This window comes from Ursus arctos, unplaced genomic scaffold, assembly GCF_023065955.2.
Source record: "Ursus arctos isolate Adak ecotype North America unplaced genomic scaffold, UrsArc2.0 scaffold_8, whole genome shotgun sequence".
NCBI lineage: Eukaryota > Metazoa > Chordata > Mammalia > Carnivora > Ursidae > Ursus > Ursus arctos.
This window is the reverse complement of record NW_026623100.1, coordinates 38,728,550-38,741,183: the sequence shown is the minus strand read 5'-3', so window position 1 is coordinate 38,741,183 and position 12,634 is coordinate 38,728,550. Positions and strand designations below refer to the sequence as shown.

The following is a 12,634-nucleotide window of genomic DNA, read 5'->3' as shown; positions in this document are numbered from 1 at the left end:
GTCTGCACCATTATAATCATCACTACCCTGCTACCTCCTTTCAAGGAGCTTCTCCTTTTTCCCAGGGTCCAAGCATCACCTCCATAAATGAGGCACACTAGCTCAGAAAGACAAGCCAGGTTGCCCCCAACACTGTGAGCTATTGGAGATTACCCTCATGCCATTGTTGATTTTAAATACAGTGGCTAAATGACTCTGCACAGTTGTTCCTGAGCAAACTTTGTCTACTCTGATTACTTATCCTAGTTATTAACATCCTGTACTACTCCCATATTCAGAAGCTAGACAACACTGATTGCCAACTGGCCTGGGAAGGCCAAGATATCACAGTTCCATAGTTTTTGCAGGGGCCTTTTACATTTTTGGAGTCACAGCACTCTCAAGAATCTGATAAAAATTAAGGACCTGTCCCCCTCCTCTACCCCATTAGAATACACCTATGCACATACAGATGGAGTTATATACAATTTCAGGGGGTTCCCAGAACCTCTAAAGTCCATCCTGCTCAAGAACAGACCATATGAGGGCCATTTGGAAAGGAACAGTTCTGGCCTATAGGTCAGGGCCTTTGTGGGACTGGGGAGGATCTACAGGACTAAGCTGGAGCATCATTTTCCTAGGTCTCTACTTTAGATATTCTATGTCTGTTTGTGTGTTAAAGTGTTGCATTCTCCTATCTTAAACACATTTCCATTTTGTAACCTTGTTTTTGGGTTGAATTCTGAGAAGGACTGCGTTAGGCATTACCTTATTTTCAATCATTTGGCTCTGTTAGTTTTTCCTATTATTGTGGGCCTTCCACAAGAGCTCAGTAAATGGTGTCACTACTTGTGGCCACAGGAGGGCAGGGCAAGTCCAAACACTGAATGTGAATGCTGACCACAGCTTGGCGGCAGTGAACCAGTCCTTCCTCGTCCTCACCGCCCAAATACTCAGAGCCACACTCCTGTAACCTTCTTATTTCATACCGTCAGTGGGACCGTCTCATTCAGTGCCCAGTGCCCTGCTCTCTAGTCAAGATGGGAGCTGCTCTTCAACATCTGGGGAGAGACAGGTCTCTTCCCATTCCCCAGGTTTACCACATTTCTTTTTTTTTTTAAGATTTTATTTATTTATTTTTGTGAGAGAAAGGGAAAGGGAAGAAGAGAGAGCACGAGTTGGGGGTGGGGGCAGAAGGAGAGGCAGACTCCCTGACGAGCAGTGAGCCCGATGTGGGGCTCCATCCCAGGACCCTGGGATCATGACCTGAGCCAAGGGCAAAAGCTTAACCAACTGAGCCACCCAGGTGCCCGGTTTAGCACATTTCATTGTATCTGTGAGAAACACAGTTCTCTGCCTTTGGTGTTCTTACATGTTAGTGGTGGGGAGAAAGCAGTCGCCAAGGGAAGTGACGGGGGGGAGAAGTTTTTTAAAAAAGGAAAGCACTGTCTTATCTTGTAAGAGCAAATCATTTTGTTGATGAGAGAAAAGGAAGAAAATGCCATTTGTTGGACCTAGGCATCCCATTCATAGATAATCATCTCACTTCTCATGTCTCACTATAACTATGAAATAGGTTGTACTACCCCCACTTTGTCCAAAGTCACATAACTATTTCAAGTTGCAATTCAAATCCTGCTCTTTCCATCACATCCCACCATTTTCATAAACTCACGGAAAGTGAAGAAAACCCTTCTGAAGAAACAGATTAGCAAGAGTAATTAGTATTGCCCAAATGAAGTCCACAGATACGCAAGAGTTGATGATTAAACCCGAATAAGGGAGGATATAATTAAACCTAACTTCCGGGACAGAGTCAGTTTGGAGCTGAGTTTTGGGGGAGGAGTGAGCCATGGATTGACAGAGTAATAAACGCTCTAAGGAAGGAAGGAAGTCATGTGGCAAGGAGACTAATTTAGTTGAAGCAGAAGAGTTACAGGAAAAAGTAGTTAGAGCTGAGGAGGGGGAGCATTGTTGAACTCAACAGGCATTTGCTAAGCTTCAGCTCTAAGCTAGCTACTGAGCTAGGGAATGGGGAATGAATAGGCATATAGGATCTCGACAGGGAGGGGTGGGGACGAACCGTATGAGCCATCACAGAAGGGAAGAGTGGGGTATTTGAGGAATAATGAGTAGAATCAAGTGTACAGGGTGAGTAAGGCGAATAAAGAAAATGTCCAAGGAAGGCAGTATGTGGTCTTTAGCAAAGGAGGGAACTGATGAAACCATGTTTTAGAAAAATTAACTGGTAGTAGTACATAAGTACTGGAGGGGAAGGAATGGAATTGATAGGACAACTAAGACACTACTGCCATGATCCAGGCACAAGGAAAGGAATGCCTGAACCAGTGACAGAAAATGGATAAAAAGTTCTCCCTCTAGTGTGTTCTGGTTTCCAGATTCGTCTTTAGCTTGGCCAATGTGACTGTCCCTGAGAAACTGCTGACTCCCTTCTGAGCCTGCAAAACTGTGGACTCAAATCTGAAGTACGGAGCCTCTATGGGGATTACATGAGAACTTTTGCAAATGAAGAAGCTCTGTGGATCTCCCAAGAACCTGTAGGTTAAGAAATTGGAAAAAACTTCAGGAACATTGATGGGGTGTCTGCAGGGAAGGCTGGCATTTTCCTTCATAAAGGCAGCACATTTCAGGCTTGGTTCTTCAGCTTTGCAGGATTAGAAAGTTGATTCTGTCAGCAGCATCTCAGAGATAGACTCACCTTACCGCTGAAGACCAAAGTATAAGTCAGAATATCTTAGATGGAGAACCATAACCATCATAACACCAAGAACAGCAGAGACTTGACAAACACAGCCAGCGCCAGCATGCCCTCTCCTCTGAGTCACACTCAGATGGGCACTACCTGTGCCTTCTCCTGTTGCTTCCTTTCTCTGTGCTCCATTTCCGGCCAACCCTTTCCCCTTCTAATGGACACATTCATTCTGTGGATAAGCCAGTCTCATCCATAGGCTATAGCCAAATCTTGCTCTGGTCAGTAAGCCATTCTCTTTTCTTAAGGTAACTATTTTTCATTGGCCTCACCACTCTGTTGATATTGTAGTTTAACTATCTAAGGAAAGTCCTGTTTTTCTGTTTCCAGGTTTTTGGTGGGAGATAAGTTGCTGTGGTCTCCTTATATTGCCATGGTAGGAGTTTCTAATCTTCCACTCTTTCCCTGGGAAAAAGAAAAGAAACACTTATTTCTCTTCTGCAAAATCTGTTGTTTGAAAGCTAAACCCTATTATCCTCTCCACTTTTAAAGAGCCTTCACTCAATTCCATGTCTTTCATTTTGTATCTGCCTTCTCATGCTTTAATAATGATATGGCCTTTCTGAAGTTTTGGGTTCAGTTCTTTCCATACTTGTTACTCAAATTGAAGCCCAGGCCTCAGGCTTAGAAAAATTAAATTACTTCTTGTTTTGCCTCTGACAAAACTCATGTTGTTAAAAAGATACTTTCTCTTTACTCACGAGGAACATTTCTTGGGCGGTGACTTCATATTTATCACAGTAGTACCGAGTACATAAATGTGGCAGATGACAGTTTGAGGAGGAATGGTCAAGAATAACATAGCTTTATAAACTTCTTAAGGGAAAAGAGTATCATATAATCTTTGTGCTGTGTACAATATTTCATCTTCTGTATAGTACACAATTAAAATTACTGCTTGATAGAATGAATGAAATACATGGTTAATGAATCCTCAGAACTGTTCATGGAAGATGGCAGAGTTTTAATCATACTGGTCAAAGAGAAATGCATTTGGAGACTCTTTTCAGCCACAGAATAAGTCATTAAATATGACATGAAGTCATCTGAGTCTCACCACACCTCCCCTGTGTGGGTACCAACACGCTGGACTGAAGCCCTTTGTTCCCTGTGGAGAGTCGGCCACCTCTGCCGCCTTGTCCTCAAGGAATGTCGTTCTAGAAATAAACCAGCCTTCTCTCTGGGGTCTATGAGTCATACACAGAAGTTAATTCATCAATTTTCTTAGGCTCTTTGTAAAAGTATTTGAGAGAGCCCCTCATGGTAAGGAGAAAAAAAAATCAGGTTCCTCTTAGGTTTCTTTCCAGCTCTTGCCTCATTTCCTCTCTCTGTGCTTCCTCTACTACCTTATATATGGCTTTTACTGATAACCTTTACCTGCAGACCCAGACCCCAGTTCCTGAGCAAGTGTTGCCTAAAAGAGGAAGTAGACCAGCAAAGCCTCATCACCCCACATACCCAGGTCCATTCACTCAGATTTGGAATCAAATCACACTCTACTAGACCATTTCTGTCTTCCTGGCTGCTAATCACACTTGTAAGTTACAGCATGCCAATGACAAATGTGTATAATCTATGTCTGAGATGAAGCTCAGGAGTGCACTATTTTTTTCTTTTACTTTTTTAAAAAATGTGTTTTTTATAGCAGAAGTAATAATTGAATACATTTTTCCTGTGAAATAAGAGCTGAAGAAGCGGTGCCTAGGTGGCTTAGTTGGTTAAGTGTCTGCCTTTGGCTCAGGTCATGATCCCAGGGTCCTGGAAGCGAACCCCATGTCATCGTTGGACTCCCTGCTTAGTGGGGAACCTGCTTCTCCCTCTCCTTTTGCTGCTCCCCCCTGCTTGTGTTCTCTTGCTCTCATAAATAAACAAATAAAATCTTTTTAAATAACTAAATAATAGGAGCTGAAGAAGCTGAAGCTCCCCCTCGTTAACTAAGTATTTAACTTGCATTGCTCTATTATTTTTTGGCTATTTTTGTATTCCAGAGTGTTTTTTATTTTTTTTTTATTTTTGTTAAGATTTTATTTATTTATTTGACTGAGAGAGCGAGAGAGCACAAGCAGGGGGAGCAGCAGAGTGAGAGAGAGAAGCAGCCTAACTTGAGGCTCGATCCGAGGACCTGGGATCATGACCTGAGCCTAAGGCAGACGCTTAACCATCTGAGCCACCCAAGCACCCCTCCAGAGTGTTTTTTAAATACAATAAAATTCAAACAGAAGAGAAGTACGAATAATAAAAAAGAAACATATTTCAGAACTCTGCCCTGTTTCCACTCCTGCCCACCATTAACAGTTTGATGGTAGCCTTCCAGACCTTTGTAAAAGGCATTTACATACATATGTATGTACTTAGGCCAAGGGTTTCATTTTTTTTTTAATTTTATTTTTATATAAATGGTTCATACTATACATCTGTTCTACAACTTTACTTATTTACTTACCGTCTCCTAGCTTACATTTAACTTAACTTAGTTTGTTAACAGCTGCATAATTCTCCAAAGGTTGAGTGTGCCATAATTTATTTAAACATTCCCCTATTGATGGGTATTTGAATTGCTTCCTGTTTGAGGTGTTGATTATTTGTTATTACAACAATGCCGTACTGCACATCTTTGCATATGTGTCCATATGTACTATCTAAGAATGTCTCTAAGCTAGATATCTAGGGGGTAGAATTTACAGTCAAAAGATGGGTACATATAAATTTTTACATTTTTCAAAGTTTACAATTAAAGAATTAAACACTTTACCCACTAATTCCCTTTCTTCTGCAGAGAGTTCTATCCTGGGAACTGACATTGACCTCCAGACTATAGACAATGATGTTGTCAGCATGGAGATTTTCTTCAAAGCCTGGCTACATAACAATGGAACAGACCAAGAACATATCCATCTTCTTCTTCCTTCACAGTGTTTCAGCAACATTTCCAGATCCAGAGATGATTCAAGTACACACCCCCAAAAGACATATTATATAGGCTATGATTATCCTAGTCTCAGATTAAGACTGTAGATTTGTGAGTCATCAGAATACACAGTAGTTGAGGTTTAGGGACTGGAGGAGGCTGTGCAGTGTAAGCACAAGGAGTAAGAAAAGAATTTCTAAAAAGTAACCACAGTTAGAAAAACTGAACCTAATTAAGCCTAGACAGCAAGGGTCAATTAATTTAGGAGCAAAGACTTAGATACCTCAATAATAGGGCAGCACCTAAACTAAATAAGAGGTGAATGAATCATATATTTTCCTCAAGTTTTTCATTTTGAATTGTAGTAGATATTATTGATCTAATAACTTGAGGCATGCTGGTACCTCAACAATTAACAACACAGCCTGTGAGAAGGTAAAGAACCAAGATTAAACCAAGATTAAATAGAGATCTTCTGGATAGGAGGACACCAAACTGAGGTAAACGAAAGTAACTACAGAGGCGGGCCCCACGGAGGACAACTAGTAGCCCAACTAGTAGAGGCAGGAGTTCAATGAGAAATATGGGTATAGACTCCCACCACCAAAGGGGAAGACACATGGTGATCCTTTCTTTCTGGGGATAGCCATCAGATCTTTACCCACCCACCCCTCCCCACACTCCCATTTCAACCTAGGGCCTGGGATGCCTTTGATGACTTACCTTGATTTCAATCTGTCTTTCCTTGGTGTATAAATCTTCCCTGGACCTCCTTTCCACTCCTTTTGTCCAAGGCTGATGGTGCCAATTCCTCCCTGTCCCATCTTCTGGAATCCACTTCATATCTATTTTTCCCCAAGCACCATGTTACCTCCTTTTCTGCATTATCCCATTTCATCTTCACCCACCATCATGAAGCAGGTACTGTTATCATATGTCATTGAATCTAAGATGCTGTCAGTTATGAGATACACCATTACTTTATGTACAACTAAGAAAGAAAAACACTGCCAATTAAACATGACACAGTGCTTTCTTATCCCTTAGAAATATTATTTTGTCCTTACTGAGAAGTTAAGGTAGTAAGTAAGTGTTTGGATTGTGTGTCTGGCCAATGGCAATTTTAAGACACATATAGAGATGTTAGTATGTGGGGAGAAAAATGTGTCTTAGAATCAATTAAATACCAATATTATCTCCCTGATTTACAGATGAGAAAACTGAGACTTGGAGAAATTAGACATTTTCCCAGGACAGCACAGAAAAATTAATAGCAGAATTTGAAGTTAGGCAACTCCAGAGCCCACTCTTAACTCTTAAGATTAGAAATCTGTATTTTGTACATTTGACTATACTCAGCCCAGAAAACATTCCTCAAACCCAGGTCTGTCTCCTCCAGAACCTGGACCCTTACCTACTATACAACCTGCTTCACTCTGGGCAGTTCTAAACAAAGATGCTGCCTCATGCTGGGCACTTCTCTCAAAAGGAGGGCTGGGGCCCTCCAAGGCTGGGAACTCCAGCAACCAGCCTTTCTTCAACTGTTGTACAGCACTTTCCCACGGTATAGTTGAGAATTTCTCTACCTTTCCCCTCCCTCTTTCCATGGCTTTCAGTACCAGGGTCAGAGCCAGACTCTTTATCTCTATCTGCAGTCATTTTTTGGAAATCTGCAGGTCTTCTGGGTGCATGGTGAAACTTAGATCCAGATTCACCAGCTCTTCTGCTAGGGAGGCCTACACTGGAATCCAGATGACCAGGTGCACTTGGAGTGAGGTCTAGGGAAAGTAGCCCTCCTGCAGGGTGGGTGTGACCCACCTGAGAGTTTATACAACTGCAAAAAGACCATGCGATAGCTATCCGTTGTTTTTTTTAAAAATATGGTGCATTACCACACTGGATTCCTGGAAATGTGGCTCACTATAAAAAATGAAACAAAACAATACAGAACGCTGAGCTCTCCTACTCTAGAATCTTTTGAGGACTGCTCCTCAGATGTTCACTTTGACTCCTTACAAGTTTCTCCACCCACTCCACCTTCTTCTGTAGTTGCCCAGGGCCCTTCACCGGCTTCTCTAGGTGCTTCCCTCAGAGGCCTCCTTCTGACAGAGTGCACAGTCAGCTTCAGATGAGTGTCTTTTCTCGTTTCATGGGTTCAGGGTGGTGAGAAGCACACCTGATTCTAGACTCAAGTCCTGCTAAGACAGCTTTCCCAGCTTCAGAACACTGTTGAGACTATAGTCCCAGTAGTTCTCAGCCCTGGCTGCAGTAAGAATCACATGAGGGACTTTTTAAAAATACGGGTATCTGGATTCCATCTCCAGAGATCCCAATTTCACTAGTGTGAGGTAGGGCTCAGACATCAGTATCTTTTAAAAGTTCCTTAATAAAAAGGTGATTCTTATTACAACCAGAGTTGATAATCTCAGCCAGATGAATACAGCTCTCTAGTTCTAAAGCCCAGATATCTAACAATGGAGAAGTCAGGCACAGAGGAAATGAGGGGAGTCCTAGGCCAAGCCCCTCCTACTGACTTCCTGGGCTCTGAGACAGAGCAGGCCAAGACCGTCTTACCCAGAATTAATGGCTACGTCTGATTGCTGGGCCCAGGAGGGCCAGCTGGATCTGACCTCTATTCTGCCATCCTATCTCTTTTTCTACATTATTTCTGCTTTTATTTTTACGTCATGTTTGTTAACAGTATTCAAACCTGGGATACAATTTATTGAAACATTTTGTAGTCTCAAGGCTGCAAGCCTCAGGCAACAGCACATCGTACACTGTGGCATGTGAATGTCCCTGCCAGAGCAGAACCTTAATACAGAAGGGCATAATACCTTGATAAATAATTCATACCTGGGTGAAGCCCCCTCAGAACTGTTGTCTCTTGCCACAATGATGCTCCAGAAGGTTCTACCCTCAGGTTTCTTTGGGGAATTAAAAAATAAACCATTTTAGGAACTTATTCCCCCTCCTCCCCTGAATGTCCCTAGAAGAGCCCACAGAGAAACAGTAGCTGTCAGCTGACTCCCTGACTTCTGCTTTCCTGCTCTTCCTTCATCTGACCTATAGTCTTGCCAAAGCTTAGCCACAGGGAAGCAGCAGAGGCAAGATTTCCATCTGTGATTGCAAAGGGCCTCTGCAAATCATAGTGTTATCTGTCTCCTCAACAGAGGGCCCATGTTCCTCTCAGACTGGATCACAAGCCAGATCTCTCACTATGAGGCAACTGTTCAGCCAGCGCAGAAGTAAAACAAGTAAAAACCATATCAGATGTAGAAAATAAGTTAACTATTGTATTGAGCAATACTGTAGGTCCAGACCTGCTCTGCCTTTCCAAACCAGTCATACTTTCCCCTTTCCACTCCCCTGCCTCCTCCCAAGCCTTACTTGCCTGGTGGATGTGGAATGGGTAGCAGATGTTGTCTCTTAATCACATAGCCTGAGGTAACTTGTGACAAACTATCCCTCCCCAATGTCATTTTTATTGTAGTGTGCCTGAAATGTGATCTCCAAGAGCGACTCCTCAGCCCGTCCCTGCTCCCTGGCACAGCTGACGGCTCCTTGAGAATGGATGACCCCAAAGGAGACTTCAGCACACTCTACCAGATGGCCTCCCAGTCGTCAGCCTCTCGTTACAAGCTCCGGGTGATCAAGTATGGGAGAAGGGAACTTTCCCAATCCATGCAAATGCCTATTCTTCCTGGTTCCAGCTAGGAAGTCCAGAGGTAGAGGGCATTGCCAAGTTTCAGGGAGGTGGGAGTCAGTTCCAAAGCAGAAACTACAGTTATGGGAGTGAAAGCGCAAGCTCCGGCTGCTCAGCATGTGGAGACGAATGGGCAGATGGTGGAAGATATGCCTCAGTAGGACATTCTGAAGACTGGATGAGGATTGGAAATCCAGAAAGTCTCTGAACACAAAGAAAAACAAGATCAGCAGTGTTTATCCATTCAGCAACTGTGTATTGAATACCTTACTGTGTTTGGGCATCAGGACAGAGGTCTGACGTTCAAGGAACAAGGGGGTAGATAGGATCTACTCCTGCCTTGCCATGTCTCTAAGTACTAGAATTCTGCTTCTGGGGAACCAGTTCTTGGGTAGAATTAGCAATGATGGCAAAGACCACTTTTACTGCTTCCTAGTTCCTATCACAGCGTCTGTGCACAAGTATCTGAGTGAGCTTGTCCATGGGTTTGTGACTGCGGATGCTGCTGGGAAACTTTCTTAAATTTATTCTCTTCTTCTTTTTTTTTTTTTTAAGAGAGCAAGAGTGAGTGGGGGGAGGTGCAGGGGGAGGGAGATAGAGGGAGAGAATGAATCTTAAGCAGGCTTAATGCCCAGTGAAGAGTCCAACACAGGGTTCGATCTCACGATCCTGAGCTCATAACCTGAGCCAAAATCAAGAGTCGGACACCTAACTGACTGAGCCACCCAGGCACCCCAGCTCATCCTCTTCTTAAATGCATCCTCTCTCAGCACTTGCCACAAGAGAGCCAGGACTGGGATGCAAATGGTTAGCATACTATCATGTTACATGGTTATTACAGTAGGGGTGTTCTGGGAGTGTCCCCAGAAAAGTCACTTGGAATGGAATAAGCTCAGGAGAAGAAACATCCATCAGAGTCTAGATGGCTTTTCATGATGATGCTTCATTCATTGATTAATAGGCTTTGAGAATCTGCTATGTGCCAGATACCTTGCCAGGTGCTGGCCATGCTGAGGTGAATAATTCACGGGCCCTAACACGAAGGATTTCACAATAGAGTCTTAGACATAAGCTGAATTTAAGCTGATCTGGTGTCAAGGTTCTGCATATCATTGAAGAGACTTTAACTGCCATTGTCTCTTGCCAGGGCTCTAAATTCCAGTGGGATCTGCGAGTCATTGACATATGGACTGCCCTTCATCCTCAGACCCACAAGCTGTTGGCAGCTGGACTGGGATGAACTAGAGACAAATCAGCAGCACTTCCATGCCTTGTGTCACAGCCTGCTGGTGAGTATGCATGTCCCCAGGTGAGGAAGAAGAGTGGTAAGGCACCAATCACAGAAAAGTAGCTAGCTTAATCCTGCCCTGATCCCAAACCTGACCCAATGTTCAAGAGGACAGGAAAAAAATGGAAATACTCTAAAATGTGGATTAAATATGACTTTTCTTTGTTGTTTTCATGCTATAGAGAATACTTCCTGTACTCAGTTATATGACACTAAACTTGAAAATCCCTAATTTTGTACATTTAAATGGAAACAGGATATTTTTCATAAGTAACTATATTTTAACACTTCTCTAATACTGGGCTGGACATTATGGTTTATTTAAATGAAGAACACCCAGACTGTGCCAGACATCTTGCTAAACTGTAGATATTCAGTGGTAACATGATAGACATTATCCATGGCCTCAAGAAACTTACTCTGTAATAAAAGAGACAGACTATATATATATATATATATAAAATTATACTTTAGAATTTTATATATACAAATTACATAATTATAAAATGTAATTATATATATAAATACTTAATTGTGAGAAGTTTATGAAGGAAAAGAAGAGGCTGCTGCCAGAAAGCCTCTCTGTGAAACTGACATTTAAACTGAGACCTGTCAGTTTATGAGAATGAAAATTAGGCAGGTGAATGGTGGCAGGAGGAGAATGCCTGGGAAAGGCATGTGCAAAGACCCCAACGCTGGAAAGAGCTGAGAGAAGAATCAAGAATGGAAAGACCACTGTGACTGAAACAAAGAAATCAAGGGAGAGAGAGCCAAAAGGTGGACTGGAGAACTGAGCAGGGGTCAAATCATGCAAAGCTTTGTAGGTCAAGTTAAGGACCTTGGACTTTAAGTGCAGAAAGAAATCATGAGAGATGATTTGAGTTTTTAAAAGATTACTTAACACCAAACGTGGGGAATGAACTGGCAGAAGGAGGAACGGGAACAAGAAAATGAGGTGGGAGAGGATTGCTGTAGTCTGGGCAAGAGATGATGGTAGTCTGGGCAAGAGATGATGGTGGCTTGGACTAGAATGTTGAAGTCAAGAAAAGTAAACCAATTAAAGACATACTTTAGGGGCGCCTAGGTGGCTCAGTTGGTTAAGCATCAGACTCTTGGTTTCAGCTCAGGCTGTGATCCCAGGGTCGTGAGATGAGTCCCGCATGGAGTCCCTGCTCAGCGGGCAGTCTGTTTGAGATTCTTCCCCCCTCCCTCTCCCTCCCTCCCCCTCCCTCCTCCTTCCTCCTCCTCCCCCCTGCTCCTCCCCCTCTGCTCCTTACTCTGCTCCTTACCCTGCTCCTATGCTCTGTCACTCTCTCTCTCTCTCTCAAATAAATGAATAAAATCTTTAATTTAAAAAATGACATATTTTAGAGAGAGAGTCAGAACTTGGTGAAGGATTGGATGTAAGGAGTGAGGTATCAAATAACTGCTTGGTTTCTGATTGAATATCTAAGTGGATGTCCATTTCCTGAAATGGAAAAAAATAAAAAAGCTTAAAAACATTTAGAAAAGAGCATGAAACACTTAGAAAGCAAAATAAAACAACTGCAAATATAATCGAGGACAGGTCTAACTGTGAGTGGAAATAGAGGAACAGTTTGACCTAGTAGCATATGGGTGATCAGACCAGCACAGCAATGTGTCTCTTTCACTATCAGAAGCAGGCTTCTTTTTTCCTGTTTCAAAGCCCACACTCCCTTTTAGGCCCACCCACAAAGTTCCTGTTTCCTATCTGAAGAACACATATCCCCTGTCTTTGCAGAGCAGAGACAACAGATACATCCTGACTGTCAGAGCCCAACAGCTCAGTTGACAATTTACTCCACCCCATTCTTCAGGATCTCAGAGATGCCACATCACTCGGGAGGAATTTCCCTCAAGTGGCTTCCCTACATTCTTATAGTACATGATATTTTAAACAGACATTTGAATTTTAGTTCACTGCTAGAAGGAGTGTAAATTTTCTAGAAAGTGATAGCTACT

General features: G+C 42.7%; 1 protein-coding gene across 2 annotated transcripts in view; it reads left to right on the top strand.

Annotated features, from left to right (window-relative positions):
• M1AP (meiosis 1 associated protein) overlaps positions 1 to 12,634 on the top strand; it is a 63,029-nt gene that overhangs the window by 36,838 nt on the left and 13,557 nt on the right. For both annotated transcript variants that reach the window (XM_026482133.4, XM_057309305.1), the window contains exons 4-6: positions 5,526 to 5,699; positions 9,151 to 9,313; positions 10,511 to 10,652. In XM_026482133.4, the coding sequence (XP_026337918.3) occupies positions 5,526 to 5,699; positions 9,151 to 9,313; positions 10,511 to 10,652 (479 nt within the window). The remainder of the gene's footprint in view (positions 1 to 5,525; positions 5,700 to 9,150; positions 9,314 to 10,510; positions 10,653 to 12,634) is intronic.